Source organism: Hippocampus zosterae, chromosome 6 (genome assembly GCF_025434085.1).
Source record: "Hippocampus zosterae strain Florida chromosome 6, ASM2543408v3, whole genome shotgun sequence".
In the NCBI taxonomy this organism is placed as follows: domain Eukaryota; kingdom Metazoa; phylum Chordata; class Actinopteri; order Syngnathiformes; family Syngnathidae; genus Hippocampus; species Hippocampus zosterae.
In genome coordinates, this window is record NC_067456.1 from 14809856 (window position 1) to 14826834 (window position 16979).

Here is a 16979-nt window from a genome sequence, read left to right on the forward strand (position 1 = left end):
GAGAAGAAAGGAGCGTTAGCGCGGAGCGCCAATGCGGATGTGGAACTGGAACTGGGAGTCACGGCTTGGAATTGAAGTGGATTTACATGGGACAGGAGATGTGAGCCAATCTCTTTTTCGTCAATGGATGCTACAGCTTCGTGTTTGCTTTCAAAACTTGGCTTGTAGCAGACGAGTGCACATTTTCAGCATGACGTCTCTGATCCACTGGTAAAAGGACACTTTGATCCTCTCCTCTTTCATCTATAACTGCTTCAGACAACAAAGTGTATGCAGAAAAGTGGTGAAGATTGCACGGCTGTCTGTGTCCTATGTGTTGTGTTATTTTGACTTCAAAATGGCGCCGCGAGAGTGGCTGCCTTTCCAGCAGCTCCTCTATTTTGTTGTTCTACTTCTTCCTTTCACAACTTCGCTCCTGTGAATTGGGAATTTCTCCATTGCGAGACTAATAAAGGTTTTCTATTCTTATCTTAACAGTACTTTCAGACTCTGACTGAGTCAGAAGTTGCTGATGCTCAAATTATGTGACTAAAGTCATACAAGAACATGATACAAAATGCATGCAGATTAATTAATGATTAAAACACGTAAATAAAAATTACTTGTAACATAGTTCTCTTCAATAATTTGTTTTCCCTTCGCTACAGGATTAGTAGTTTCTGTGTCAACACTGATTACCTGTCAGGTCCAACACTTCATAAAGTACATTATAGTTTTAGACCCACTTTATCTTCGTATTCCTTGTAGTCAAAGTACCAAAAGAAACTTTTGAAAGTGAACTTGCGAGGGCATAAATTAGTTGTTTTGATGTATTTATTTTTTATTAACCACTGGGTTCACATTTCAGCAGAGTTACAATAGGGTGAGCTGTGTGTCAGACGTGACCTGTGCGACTGATCGGGGTAGTTTGTCATCGGCGAGCAACTGTAGCATTCTGGCATTTGTTCTTGGCCGCGGTTATTTAAAGCCTCCAGGGATTGAAACGACTGTGTTGCAGTGATGATGTCAAGGATCACTTCTCCTTGCCTCATGAAATGGGCTGTAATAAGGCGCCCAAGATTGTCATAGAAATATCGAGTTACATAATCAATGGTATTTTCCTCGTCTGTTGTTTATTGACTCGGACCCGGTTGAAAGTACTTAAACACTCATAATTAAAAAAAGAACACGCGTTGTGGCTTTCATGCATACAGAGACTGAAGTGAGACAACTTTCGCTATTGGGTGATACTCTGCTCACCCTCACCAGCCTGCCCAACCAGTCTTGTTATTATTATTCTCCTTTCCCAGTATTTGTGCTGAGTCAATTCATGCGCACAGAGTAGTGGTTCAGGTCCCTACATCAAATGCAAAAGTAAATCTACATGCTAATATCTCAAAATGTCAAATCCTTTCTAAAATTTGGTCATCACATTTTGACGTTGCGACATGGTCTTCTTCGAACACTTTCCCCTATGTGTAAAAACAGATTCATGACTTTTGGTGATGTAAACAATCCTTTTGTTCTTCAAATCGTCACAAAGCGCTGTGAGCATTTCCAGATCATGTCCAAAACAATAACTGAGTAGTGTGCATGATGCTTTCCTTGTGTAAAGAGAATAATTCTATATAGCAGAGTTTTCTGACCTTCATTGTGCCAAGGCACCCATTTTACATTTAGATTTCATGGCAAGTCACCCCCAAAAAATCCAAGCTGAAGCTTTTCTTTTCTGACCTTTTCTTTTGTATTAATGGCAATAGGTGAATACACAGATTTATTGTACCTTGGAGCTTCTGCCATCGAATGGACACGCATCTTCTTGTTCTGTCTATCCTGATACATTTCTGGCATAGATAGCTCAAGAAACATCCATCCATCCATTTTCCGATCCGCTTATCCTCACAATGGCCGCGGGGGGCGCTGGAGCCTCGCCCACCTGTCTTTGGGCAGTAGGCAGGGGCATGTTTTTTGGAATGTGGAAGGAAACCGGAGTACCCGGAGAAAACCCATGTAGGCCCGGGGAGATCATGCAAACTCCACACAGGGAGGCTGGAGCCCGAATTGAACCGGTACTGATTCACTGTGAGGTCGACGCGTTAACCACTGGTCCAGCGGGCCCCCTAGTTCAAGAAACATATTTCTGATTAATGAACAATACTCTTCAGATGAATGAAGTGAAACGGGATTTGCCACATCACCCCTGATGTTCCCTTACGACATACAACTGTGCCACAGCCCGCTGGTTGGGAATCACTGCTTTATAGCCTTGTTGACATTTTACCATCATGACTCATACAATAATGTGATCACACCTTTCTCATCTGCAACCTCACTGCTAGATGCAGTTGAATGCATACTGCTGCGTCAAAACAGCTAAAACATGGGAAGGTAAATTCATACAAAGACTGCAATGATTACAAAAGACAAATGAACAACAGGATAAAATGTGTTTTGGATTGACAGAGTGGGGGAACAGTCTCACCCCAAATTCCGATTAAACAAGGTTGTGGTGCACCGGAACTTCGCAAAAGATCTGCAATCCCTAGGCTCAAAGGTACGGATCAAACCGTCGCCAATTCCTAGTGGCTCGCAGTGAAGTCTGTAAGGGAGCCTCCACGCCGAATTGACGGGACTTTCCATCACTGGAGAGTTGGTGCGAAGTGGTAATGACCTTCGGGTCAGCAAAATCCCGCGGGACCGCGTCCGGCAGTATACAAATCCACCGCAGTCCTGGCGTTAAGCGCCGAGCAAGGCGACGGACCGGATCCCCAAGCCGACCATCCCCATGGGTTATGAAGGAATGCCCACCCTTCAAAATAAAACACCGGGCCCGGCGCACCCACGATGCAACCTCGGGTGCTGCAGACCCCCTGGACCACCACCGTCGGCCACCGCGCTGCCGTGGACCCTGGCCACGGGGTCGAAGTGCAAGGCCGGGGTTGCGACCCGTCCCCCTCCCTCACGCTACATAGCCCCCAGGATGGCGATTCTCCCCCCTCCCCCTCCTTGCCCCCTCAGCCCGTTTCCCCCTTCTCCCGATCCCCTTAACCTCAAGAAGTCCGGCGGCGATGGCGCGGGGTGTCGGGGACAGGCTCAGATGAGGGCCCACGTCCCTAGTTCCACAACCACACGTCGGCGGCCGTGGCACGATGGTCCCTCCCCTTGCGAACTGGTGATGGTGCAGGGGAGAGGCAGCGACCACGGTGGCGGAGCAGGACTCTTTAGTCGTAGCGCTGCTCCCCTCAATCCGAGGAAGGGCCAATAAAAGGCGGCCTAAACACGCCCATCACCGCCACCGATCGGCTGGAGACCCGCCTCCAGCAGATTCATCCTTCATGCGGGCGAAACAAATACAATAACCAGACTGCTTTCCTGGAAATCGGCGCTTGGAATGTACAAACCCTGATGGACAATGCAAGAGCAAATAGACCAGAGCGCAGGACTGCCCTCATCGCCCTTGAGATTCAGAAGCTCGGCCTGGACATTGTGGCCCTCTCCGAGACCCGTCTCCCTGCGGCCGGGCAGATCGAGGAGCCTCGGCACGGGTACACCTTCTTCTGGAGCGGACGAGCTGTGGAGGAGAGAAGAATTCACGGTGTAGGGTTCTGCATTAAGTCACATCTGGTTAGGGATCACAACATCATGCCCCTAAGAACTTCTGAGAGACTCATGTCCATCACTCTACCTCTGTGTCAATCCCAATCCCTTGTGATCATCAGCGCCTATGCACCTACCCTGGACGCCTCGGAGGAGGCGAAGGAGTCCTTCTATGCCGCGCTGCGTGGCCTGATCCTCCGCGTCAACCCCCGGGATAAGCTCTTCGTTCTGGGGGATTTCAACGCGCGGGTGGGCCGGGACCATCAGCTTTGGGGAGGGATTCTGGGGAAGGAAGGCGTTGGCAACTGCAACGAAAATGGAGAACTACTCCTTGGTCTCCGCGCAGAGACGGAGATGGTAATAACCAACACACTGTTTCGGATGGCCAACAAGCACAAGACCACCTGGCAACATCCAAGATCCGGCCACTGGCACCTGATCGATTACGTCCTTACCCGCATCTGCGACCGAGCGGACGTCATGGTCACGAGGGCAATCCGCTCCATGGATGACGGATGGTCCGATCACAGGCTGGTAGCCTCAAGACTTAGGCTGAAGATCGCGCCTGCGAAAAGAAGGAAGAAGATCCCCAAGAGGATACGTTTCAATGTTGGGCTGCTGAGGAATCCCGAAGTCCTCGAACAGTACCAGACGTCCCTCGCGGACAAACTGGACACTCAACCTCAGACCCTTCCTGCCACTGTCCACTCAGACTGGGAGCACTTGAAAACTGCGCTCACCAAATCCGCGGAAGAGGTCCTCGGTATCCAGAAGAGGAGAAATCTCGATTGGTTTGCCGAAAACCTGGAAGAAATTGAGCCACTGATTTCAAGAAAGAGAGAGGCTCTCATTGCATGGCAGAACTGTGTTTCCTCCAAGAGACTTGAAGAAGTCTACCGGGCGGCCAAGAGTGAAGCACAGAGAGAGATCCGGAGGATCCAAAATCAATGGTGGGTCAACTTTTCCCACCAAATGCAGAGTGTCGCTGACCGTCACGATACCAGATCCTTCTTCGAAGCAACGAGGAAGATCATCGGTCCGGCTCACAGTCCTCCAATGGCTGTGAAGGCAAAGGATGGCACAATACTGCAGAAAAAGGAGGATACTCACCAGCGATGGAAGGAGCATTTCATGGAGCTCCTGAACCGTCCGACATGCGCAGCAGACGGCTTCCTCGATCCTGTTCCCCAGCTCCCCGTGCAACACTGGATGACGGAGCTGCCGACTCTCCGGGAGATCTCCGGAGCCCTGAGGAGGATGAAGAAGAACAAAGCTGCTGGAGTTGACGACATCCCCGTAGAACTTTTACAAGCTGGCGGTGCACATCTCCTCACCCGCCTCCACACCTTCATCCTTCAATGCTGGGTCGAGGAGACGGTGCCTGGAGAACTGAAGGACTCCGTCATCGTCACGATATTCAAGAAGGGCGACAAACTCGACTGTGGAAACTATCGTGGAATTTCCCTGCTGTCAACTGCTGGAAAACTCATCTGTTGTATACTGGCCGACCGACTCACCTGTCTCGCTGAGCGGGTTCTTCCGGAGTCCCAGGCAGGCTTCCGTTCAGGCAGGGGAACCGCGGACATGGTGTTCTGCGCCAGGCAGCTCCTGGAGAAGTGCCGGGAGCAGCGGAGGGAGTTCCACGCCATCTTTTATGATCTGGCCAAAGCGTTTGATTCTGTGCCCTGAACAGCACTCGACAAAGTGCTGGAACGTCAAGGCTGCCCCCCCAAATTCATATCCCTCATCCGGATGTTTCACGACGGCATGAAGGGTTGCGTCCTGACTCAGGGTGAAATGACTCCCCCATTCCCGGTTCGGACCGATGTCAAACAGGGCTGCACGGTGGCACCGACGTTGTTCTGCCTCTACATCGCCGCGCTCATCCACCACATCTCTGCTGTCCAGGAGCACGGAATCAGTTTACGCTACCAAACAGAAGGGTCGCTCTTCAACCTCAGCCGTTTGAGGAGCAAGCGGGGGACCATGGTCACGACCGTCAGCGAACTCCAGTACGCTGATGACAATGCTGCGGTCTCCAACTCCTCCGGGGGCCTCCAGCTCATCGCGGACGGCTTTGCCGCGGCGTACAGGACCTTTGGCCTCTCCGTCAACACCAAAAAGACAAAGACCCTCCACCTGAACCATCATCCACCCCAAATCACCATAGACAACGAACCCATCGAGCAGGTCTCGGCGTTCCCTTACCTGGGTAGCATTATCCAGCAGGACGCCGGAGGAGGACCCCACTCACCGTATCCAGGCAGCCCACACAGCCTTTGGACGCCTCGGTCGTCGGGTCTTCAGGAATCACGCCATTTCCACCAACACGAAGATCATGGTGTATAAGTCTGTCGTCCTCCCGACCCTTCTCTATGGCGCCGAATGTTAGACCCTCTATCGGAGCAGCATCAAGAGGCCCGAGAGGTTCCACCAAGGCCGACTCCGATCTCTCCTCAACGTTTCCTGGGAGGAGAGATTGACTAATAATGAGATCCTCACCCGGGCTGGCCTCACGAGTATCGAGGCCATGATCACCTTGGCGCAACTGCGGTGGGCCGGCCACGTGCAGCGGATGAGCGACGACCGTCTCCCGAAGCAGCTCCTCTAAGCGGAGTTGCTGGAGGGCACCCATCCCCGCGGTGCCCCGAAAAGACGATTCAAAGACCAGCTAAAGGGTCATCTTCAGCGGTGACGGATTCCCCCGGCACAGTGGGCTGACCTGGCCGCGGATCGGGTGGCCTGGCGTGGGGCTGTGCGGGGCGGGGTCCGGGTCTTCGAGACTCGACGCGTCGCTGCGGAGGAGGACCGGCGAGCGCGGAGGAAGGAGAGGGCCCTGCAACCGCCTGGCCCCCTAACCCACTTCTGTCAATCCTGCGGGTGGGGTTTTCGGGGAAGACTTGGGCCTCCACAGTCATCGGAGACACAAGCACAAGGAGCCGTCGCCCTGTCCTGGGGGCCGCATTCGTCGATAACGAGGGCCTTCACCGACCGACGGTGCACCGGTGCAAGTATGTCACACTCAAGCTGTCATGTTCCGTATTTGGCAGCAGGTGGCAGGCGTTCCATTTCGACCGCCTGCACACCTGCTGCCTATTTGTCTGTGATTGCACCTGCTTATCTAGGCGCTCCGGCGGTTGACCCTTTTATTTTAGAAAACGCTACTCTTATACAATTGCTGTTCTTTACATTCTTCGACGTTCCATTATTAAGATTATCGTAATTACCTCATTGATTCCCCTGCCGTTTTTCGTTGTTTCGTTATATTCATTCCTGGTTTTTCGTTAGTAACCAGCGCTTTCTGTTTTGTCAATTAGACAGCGTAATTTTGGTTTGTAATAAATATTATTTTGTGAGAAGGTCCTTTTTCAGTGTCTGCTATTTCGGAGATCCACTCATTCTCATTTGCTCTGTTACATACGAAGCAGTTCTTTTTCCTGCTTCGTGCATAACGTGACACAAGCAATGTTTCCTGGAATTACAGTCTGTGACACATTCAACCTTGAAAATATATCACCTTTGTGTAAATCTTGCCATTTGTATACGTCTCCCTTTGAATCCAAATATGGTAATTTGTTTAATTTATACAAACATTATCTTCATGTAAGCATAGCACAGGGAGGGATATCTGAACAGTCGAGTTAACTGAATAAGGGAGTGCATCAATGAGCTATCAGATAAATATTAATAAGCTTTTACTTATCATATTGTAAATGTTGCATGCACAGTATCTGTTCTTGAGCTTTCTGAGTGACATGTTTGTTGTAGAAGCCATAAGAAATGTACCTCCTCCCTGTATTACAAAATCTGATTTGACTTCCCTTTTTGAACTTGGGCAACTTTCAGCTCATCAACATGCCGCGTCGCGCTCATGACAAACTTTGATGGAAAATCATTTCATGTCACCCAAGACGTAAGACTGTTGTGTGGAAATGCTTCCACCCTCAATCAAAGCAGCAGCAGAAAAAAAAAATCAAAAGCTAGAGACGAGTGACAGATGAGTGATGGTGGCAAGTTGCTCATTAGGGGGATGTTATTTCCCAGCTGTTCTCCCCAAAGTCTAACGGTAATTTTTGAGTGGTCTATCACTCTTGTCTTAGTGTAAAGTTCACACCTACGGATCTGCTGCTGGTTGGCGCGGACGCCTCATTGTTCTGTCTTGCCGACAAACGGCTATTACTGTGCTCGCCAACAGCCTCCACTTGAGACAGCCATGTGTGGGAACATTGCGAAGACTCAGTTAACAATCTGTTGCTCAAATAAGAGACGTGGAAAAAATGAATTAAGTTGAAAATAGATAGAGGTGTTACCGTCGGTGGAAGCTGGACACAGATTGTAATCGTGATAATGATTGGACTGCGGACGTGCCGCAATAGAGCAGGCTTTGTATGGTAGACCTCATTTTTCCGTATAACGTGCGGGAGGCTAACTAGCAGATATTTTGCATATAATGATAAATGAATGCACAGCAATTTTTAATCTAATATCTATGACAAGACATTCAAAGAAAGAAAATATTTTAGCCATGGTGACTTATGCATGAGGGGCAGCGGGATAGTGGCTGATTCGAAGGCCCTATTATCATTGCTCCTGTATGCACTATACATTTAATAAACAGCAGACATGTAGACAGGCACACATGCGCTTGGTGTAAAAACTAGTGCATTTTTATTGCAAGTCTAGCTTCCGGCGGACTTTTATTACACGCACCCAGAGCACCTGCCAATTTGATCACAGAGAGCAGACTTGACCTGAAACTAGTTAGAACAAGGTTCAAGTGTTGGCACAAGTGGTGTCACGCGATTTTGGTGGATTTGATTGAAAAGTAGGCAGACAGATTCCGTGCTCCACTGATATGTGTCATGGACGTCATCGTATTTCATTCATAAATAGGAAAATGGCATGTATCAAAACCTCTGAGTCATTGCAGAAATCAGACATTTGAATGCATAATTATTGTCATCATTGTGAATGTATTTTTAAAAGCACCCTCCTGACTGCGGTACGTGTGTGTGTGTGTGTGTGTGTGTGTATGAATGAGTTGTCGCACACAGACGCAATGATGGGGGTGGGTCGTCAAGAGCCCACTTTGGACTGGCCAATTTTACATCATCTGCAAATGGATATTTGTTCCAAAATGAACTTTGCGTGAGACGATCTCCTACACGGACTTCCGCCATGTAAAACATGCGCCTCTCCTGCGCTAAACTTAAATGGAATGAGAGGAGCCACTTCCATGGGATGTGAAATGAATCAGCTTTGTTCACTCCCACAATGGTGCAAACATCCATTTCAACCTGCACATGTCTACCAAAATATGAAAAGAAAAAAGTACCAAAAGAAAGAAACCGTCACCCATGCACAATTAGAACACACTTTGCATTCGACTTGCACTGTGCACAGAAATGGAAGTAAGACTCAAGACGATGAGCGATTGTGTCGAAGGCTGCACTCAAATTGAGATGATGGGGATAGTTGTCCAATTCCATTCCACTTTTTGCATAGACGTTAGGATACAATACGATACAATACATGCTGATGTGTAAAAGCATTTATTGTATACAATTCAAGAAGCAGTCTGACTCCTGATGATGTTGTGACTTAAAACACTTGACATTTTGACACTCTTATTGGCATTGTGAAGTAGAATGCAAGGTTTTAGCGTTTTTATAATTATTGTGTTGTGGAAACAAAGAAAAAAATAAGTAAGATAAAACTGAAGAAATATAATTGATCAAATAACAGACGGAGATACTTTCTTCTCAATTTTAACGCTGTTCTTGCATGTGATCTGAAGAGCATTGCTTACTAGATCCTAGAATAATACGGGAAGCAACAAAAAAATGTTTTTTTTCATGGAATAACCCCACAAATTGGGAGTGTCTGGTCTCAACACAGAATTTCACCAAGCACGAAAGGCCCCCTTGGTGCTCGTTCTCGTCCCCCTTCTTGACATGAATCAAAACATATTTATATTTAGCAAATTACATAAACACCAAAGCACGACTATACAACTTCTACATAATCACGTCCATGTAGAGGTTTTTTTTGACAAAACAAAACAAAAAAACTATGCTTTGTCAGTGGAGGATGAGTGAAAGTCTGAGATCTACATTTTCATAGATTGGGGAAGGTGTGCACATTTGTAATCATCCAATGTCCCCACTGGGCCCGTACGTGTATGTGTGCGTACGCGTGTGTGTGGGGGCGCGTGGCTGCGCGTGCATGAGTGTGTGCCACGGAGGAATTGATTATGTAACATGTTCCCAATCACATCGTCGTCTGAGCGGGAGGATGTGAGTGAGGTCGCTTTAAGGAATATCTGTGCTGCCGTAAGACCCGAGCAGCAGGACGCCTCCTCATACCTTTTCTTCGACACCGCCACAAACTCTCCGTCACTGGAGCTCACCTGGCGCCAAGCAAAGCGACTCCCGAGTCAACACAAGAAAGAGGCTGCATCTCGGTAAGAAACCGAAGCTCATTTCGAAGGAACTGACCGATGACTAACATTTATACAAACAGCGTAAATCAACGTTTATCTGTTCGTTGAGTGAAAAGTAGACCAGGCATATTGTTTTTCCAATTAACAAGCGCTTATAAAACCCCGAATTGGTTCACAATCAACATTTTTGAAATCTGAGCCCCGCCGCCGATGTTAATATTGCAGTTGAAATATTTACTTGAAAGACTATTTCAAGTGGACTGCAGTTTTCTTCGATCTTTCTCGGCCGGCACTGAGTGATGCTTTGAGCAAAGTGGCGCGCTTGAGAAAACATTGGGCCGGCTGTCCCATGTACAGGAGAGCCGTGAACGCACTTGGGGTGCAGAGAAGTCTCATCCACCTGCCCGAGATACCCCCGCCCCACACACACACACACACGCGAAAGCCAAAACTCGAGGCTCAGCTGCATGCAGACACACCACAGAAGGGATGGTGGGCAGAACATGCAGGCGCTCTCGCGCGCACGCAGATTGCCGCTTTCACACTTCTCATCCTGTCATGCTTCTCTTCCGCCACTGCTGTCTCCCATTTGTGCATGAGCAAGTCCAGACCTGTGCCCATTTCTGTTGCTGTTATTTCTTTATTTTTTTGGTGTGTGGGTGCCACGACTGCTTCAAATGACGGATGCCTTTTGTCAAAAGTTATCGAATTTACAAAATGGCACGCGCATGAACAATTGGATGTTTTATATGCCACTGAAGTAACTATTTTGGCATGGGCCTTAAAGATCACAACCTTATACTTTATTAATCTGTATATTTTACCTTCTGTGGATTAGATAGATAGATAGGGTGTCTAAATGTCCATATAATCTCTATAATTTGCTGAATTTGTTTTAAACATGGATATTTTACTTTCTCTCAAGAAAAACAGGTCTTTCATATCCAGATATTTCTTTTCAATATATAACGCCTTTAATCTATGTACCTAAATAACATGACCCAATTTCAATGGCAAAAAAAAAGTGATAGCCTCGAAATATCGGCATAATTTGTATTCCATTTTGTTTTTCTTTCAATACAAATAAGTAGGTTTAGTCAAGGTGAGCTGTTCGGTTGGTTTAAATATTGAAAAAAGCTGGAACAGCTTTGTTTTTGGACTCCAAGTCTACATCATTGCACTAGCTTCCTTTGTAATCACCACAGACAAAACAGGACTACAATAGCAGAGATAGCTGCGAGCAATTTATGTCCCACCTGTCGACAGTTATCAGCATTTAGGGCTCTTTAAATGAAAGGTAATAAATCTGCTATCTCAGGTAGATTTCATTCTGTTAGCATAGCTGGAGAAACCCACACTTTTTGCGGAAGTGAGCTGTGGACAAAAGAAAGCATTGAAATAAATATGTATACACACACACACACAATGTTTTGTGTGCTCCTTTTGTTTGTGTAATGGACTGTTCTCCCAGCAGCCATTTTGCCAAACATGCATGTTAATGACATTAAAGAAGGCTCTGTTTTTATTTGCAGAGCCCTAATGATCATGATTACAGATACCGTAGTTTTATTTACCTTCCCCTATTCATTATGAAACAGCGATGAGATCTCGGAATGGCTTTGCAATTCTGCTCTTTATCATTCTGCATATGGCAAACTATTAAAATGATCAACTAATGAGCGATGAGGGAAATGACATAAGTGCATGGTATCAATGGCCATTTCAAAGGCGTGTACCTCTAAAGATAGAAACTGAACACATTCTCCCACTCGGGAATATTGAAGTAGTGAGACAGGATGATTGTCTCTGAGTAGTCATTATCACCCTCATTATGGCGGAAATCGCATGCTATTTTAAAGACGCTATAAAGTCTTGATCTGCACAGTTCACTGGACGATGTGCCAGACAGGCAGGATAGCGATGAAGACAAATCTGCTGAATGAGTGACATTCCACATGTGGTCAATGGTAAATGAGCTGTCACTTATACTGCGCTTTTCCACCTTCGGTACTCAAAACGCTTTACACTGTTACCTCGTTCACTTACTGACGACGCAGAATCTGGAGCTCGAGGACACTTCGGCATGGTCACAATGGATCAAAACAACACTCGCCCAGTGAGCCTCGCCTCCACCTATATCAATATGTGCCAATGAAAACAAGCTACCGCATTGGCCTGAATATAAGTCGGCCCTGATTATAAGACGAGCCCCTCTTTTTCAAAACTCAAGTTTGAAGAAAGACTTTTTGAACACCAAATTAATTTTTATACAGAAAATAATTACAGTACATCTGAAACAAATGATTACAACAATATATTTGAGAGGAGAAGCAGGTTATTTTGCCTCATTCAAATCTTAATATCTGAGCATTTAAATATGTAAACTAAAGTGCAATCACATTCGCAAACGAATGGCTTCTAGTTTTTGAAATGTAAATTTCATCATAACTTCTCCTCAGCTGCCAGTTAACCTGGCTGATCTTCGACCCACTTTTCTCCAGATTGTCACTACGTCTCTCCATTTTCTGTTATCTCTTCTATTATTTTCTTCTCTTTTCCTTCTTACCACTATTTTTTATTTTTCTTCTTCGTGCTACTGCTATTTTTATTTTTATTCTTCGTGGCAGGGGTTCACTTTGGCCTTGGGAGTCAAGTTCAGCATTCGCTTCAGTGATATCTGGCGCCATCCTATGTCGCGAATGGGTATAATGGCTAGACCCCGAATATAAGACGACCCCCACTTTTCTTATTTCAATTTACTTGTCACTTGTCACTTGTCACACCCACTTGTCTTATTTCAATGCAAAAAAACGCCATCTTTTATTTGGGACAATACGGTATTCTGAATCTATCATTCTCAGCAGGGTACGTGATATTTTAATATCTCAAGAGACAAGTCCTATTTAATGATGAGAACTTTTCTTATTTCCTGGCAGAAAATGAAGAAAACTGCACAGAGAAAAATAATGAAAGGCTCTAGGGGCTGCCAACATTATTCATAAAATAATTGCAAAACATTTGACTCAACACCCCCGCCGCATTTCAAGCGAACCCAATACGATGGAGCTACAGTCGAACATCAACGCCAACCAAGCTTTGTGGAAAGAGATTCCGTGGGATTTCACAGAGGACTGCTCGCTCTCGTTGAGCGGCACCACCTTCCTCATCGTAGCGTACAGCGCCGTTCTGGCAGTGGGACTCGTAGGCAACTCGTGCCTTGTGCTTGTTATTGCCAGGCACAAGGAGATGCGCAATGTCACCAACATCCTCATCGCCAATTTGTCCTTCTCCGACATCCTGATGTGCGTCGTGTGCCTGCCGGTCACCATCTTGTACACGCTGATGGACCGCTGGATCCTCGGGGAGGCTCTGTGCAAGCTCACGCCCTTCGTCCAGTGTATATCAGTCACGGTGTCCATCTTCTCCATTGTCCTCATCGCCATGGAGCGCTATCAGCTCATTGTCCACCCCACCGGATGGAAGCCGATGGCAAGGCAGTCCTACTTGGCGGTGGCTCTCATCTGGATCACGGCCTGTTTAATCTCTGTGCCTTTCGTCAAGTACAGCATCCTCACATTGCCTTTCCAGAACCTCACCGGCCCCTTCCAAGTCATCGACCAGCCTGTTTGTATGGAGCGGTGGCCTTCAGTTCAAGCGCGCCAGGCCTACACCACCTCTTTGCTCATATTCCAGTACTTCCTGCCTCTTTCCTTCATCATGCTATGCTACTTGCACATCTATCTGCGGCTGCGGAGGAGGAAGGACATTGTGGAACGTGGAAGAAACACCAAGCAAAAGAACAACAAAGGTGCCACGAGGATCAATGTCTTGTTAACCTCCATCGTGGTGGCCTTTGCCCTCTCCTGGCTCCCTCTCAACATCTTCAACACCGTGTTTGATTGGAACCACGAGGCCATTCCATCCTGTGGCCATGACATCATTTTCTCCTTCTGCCATCTCATCGCCATGGCCTCCACTTGTATCAATCCGGTCATCTACGGGTTCCTCAACAACAACTTCCAGAAGCAGCTGAAGTCCACCCTGTTGCATTGTCGCTGCTGGGACGTTGCAGAGCGGTATGAGAGTGTGCCTCTCTCCACTGTGAGCACAGAGGTCACCAAGGGGTCGGTGTTGAGCAATGGCTCCAACAGCATCAATACTTAAAGCGAAGCTTCTCGGTGAAAAAGGAAGCAGCCAAACCGGCCCCCTCCTCTGCTCTCTTGATTTTATTCCTCGAAGGCTTTTTGTTTTATTCAATGCAAAAGCATGGTTGACATTTTCAGAGAACCCGACAAGAACTGACCAGAGGAAACTAAAGTCACGGCCTGACTGGTGCCCTCTAATTGTTATGGTGCCTGACTAAAAGGATGTGACAAAATGACAGGACAAAGGTTGGAAATGTTTGCAGTAATAAAGGATGACTACAAGACACACTTCACATAAGAACTTTGTGCATTTGCACTCTGTATAGTGCTGTGGAACCATAAAATATTTATGATAGCCATCTAAAAAAAAGGCTGCACCTTAGATGGTATCTTTTCATGCTGAAGTCATTGTATTTAAATATTTGCAGCTTGCTTTGCAAACCGTGATTCTGTGCATTGGAAACCTCAAATGAAGTAACAAGGACAAAGTGGGTGTCTGGTGTCAAATGCTGACAGCATTGATGACTATAAAATGGAGTGTGTCCCGTGTTGTGTTAATGATTATTGACGGAGCAGCCTTGTGCACAGTTGAAAAAAAGGGAAGAACATTTTGCTGTGACTCTGGGCATTTATGTGCATTGTGTTCATGTGTTTCTTTTTTTAACTGATTCACCAACAGTATAATAAACCTGATAAGCTGAGACATTCTCCATGATGTTTGCATCAATATATTGTGTGCAAACGGGGGTAGGTTTGAAAAAAAGTCAATTGAGCAATTCAGGCCAAAGTAGAATTCCTAAACTGTATATAACCCTACTCAATGAATGTTTGGCCTTTAAAATATGTGAAACTTTCAGTCTCTTGTGTGGTTGGCAATAAAAAGCATTGTGTAGCAAAGCAGGAAACCTGTTACTCACTTTGGTATGTGGATTGAATTAAAACATTTATGTTTATCTTAAGTGATGTATTTATTTGTAATTTCACAATAATCATTTAAATGACCATGTTTGTGCTCGTTCTTTTTTGCTGCATTTTTTTCTCAATCTCATTTAAAACTGACCCATGAGTTTATATCAACGGTCTTCTATTAAAGGCAAACTATCACAGTCAGCCCTGACTGAGTATTTTCCACCGTCCCAGTATGAGTGTGTATGTGTGTGTGTGTGTGTGTGTGTGTGTGCCTGCCATGCATGTGTTTGGAATGTGCGAGGAACCCGGAGTGCCGGCAGAAAACCCACGCAGAGAACATGTAAACACACAAGGAGGCCGAAGCCGGAATTGAACCCTGCACCTCTGCACTGTGAGGTCGACACGCTAACCACTGGTGAGGATAAGCGGATTAGAAAATGGATGTATATGGGGCATTTTACTTTGTAGATGCAGAATAAATCAAAGTGTTTGTTGCCTGCAATGTTAAATAGCGTGGGGTGGGTGAACAACACTCAACTCAGAGCTCAGTGGGAATTGTGCTAAATATTCATGCTGGAGGAGCGCTTATCAACACATACTCATCAGCCACTACGTTAGGTACACCTGCACAATGCAATCTAATATGAGGACTGTATTTTTTTTTTAAATATACAGCGCACAAAGAAAACTGCAGTTTTGATGGACACTGTCAGAGGTGTAATTGATATGACTTGGTTTTGTAGAAACGGCCTCATTCATACTGAGAGATATTCCTGACATTACGCCCCTCACGTCGCTAAATAACATGGCAAAATTGTTCCAAACACTTCTTAGTGCAATGCAGTTCCATTATTCATCATTGTTAAAATAACTTAGCAGAATTATAGCATTATTTTCTTTATAAATCTGAATTTTTATAGAGTTCTTATATTGGATCACATTAGATTGCAGTCTATGCATGGTTATGGCCAATGAGTCTAAAATGATGATGCTTCCCAACTCTGACTATGACGCCATCAAACTTCATGTGTTTTTAGTGAGAATGTTACTCTGTGCAGGATCTTTATAACCTCTGCTTAAAGTGCTTCTCACAATGTTTTCCCTGGGCAGCGTCTTAAATTAGCTCTCTGAAGGCTTTGTCAACATAATTGACTGCATGCATCCTCCACCTTGTCCCGCAATGACATTTACTGACCTCTTCTGCCGCCAGAGGCAGGATGAAGGGGCCCAAAGGCAGACGTAGTCCAGAAACAATTTGTACAACGTTGTCTCACGTTATTATATTCATCAATGCTGAGGGGGGATGAGGGATTCTTGGGTCATTATGGCGCAATGAAACACTGGAGATCTAATGAGTTCACAGTCCTGTATCTGTAGGGTTATTCCAGAAAAGATTTTCATCTTGGCTCCCTGCATTTCATTTTGGGATATTCTCCTGAAAGCAATAGTCTTAAGATCACAGGGATAACACAAACTAAAAAGAGGTTCATCACATGCTAATAATGGCATTCTCTTGGCGAATCAAGTGGGATAGCTCATATGAGGTGTACTTTTTACAAGATCATCAGGAGTCAGATCGAGTCAGGCTTCTAAATGGTTTCATCATCTGGAATAGAATCGTCCTTGTGAAAATCCCACAGCTTCATGCTGTCATGTTCCTGTTCTTATTTTACCCAGCAGGTGGCAGACTAGAGCCCTACCTGCTGTGTGCACACATGCTGCCAATTTTGTCATTAGGGAGCCATGTATTTAAGGACCAACAAACTTTCAGCAGGTTGTTGGCGTATTGTTGACCTTGCTAAAGCTGTTGCTCAAGTGATCATTTTTCTAGACCGCTCGCTCTTGTCGTGTTTGTTCTGGTTCTGTGTTTTTGTAAGTATAGTCTTAGTTTTCATTTTCGTTCGTTT

The 16979-nt window shown here is 46.0% G+C and overlaps 1 protein-coding gene across 1 annotated transcript; it reads left to right on the forward strand.

Moving 5' to 3' along the window:
• Nucleotides 1–9817: 9817 nt before the first annotated feature.
• On the forward strand, nucleotides 9818–15122 carry npy8br (neuropeptide Y receptor Y8b). The gene is made up of 2 exons (XM_052067527.1): nucleotides 9818–10039; nucleotides 12955–15122. Exon 2 carries the CDS (start codon nucleotides 13079–13081, stop codon nucleotides 14180–14182), a length of 1104 nt encoding a protein of 367 aa, XP_051923487.1. The 5' UTR covers nucleotides 9818–10039; nucleotides 12955–13078; the 3' UTR covers nucleotides 14183–15122.
• Nucleotides 15123–16979: the final 1857 nt, after the last annotated feature.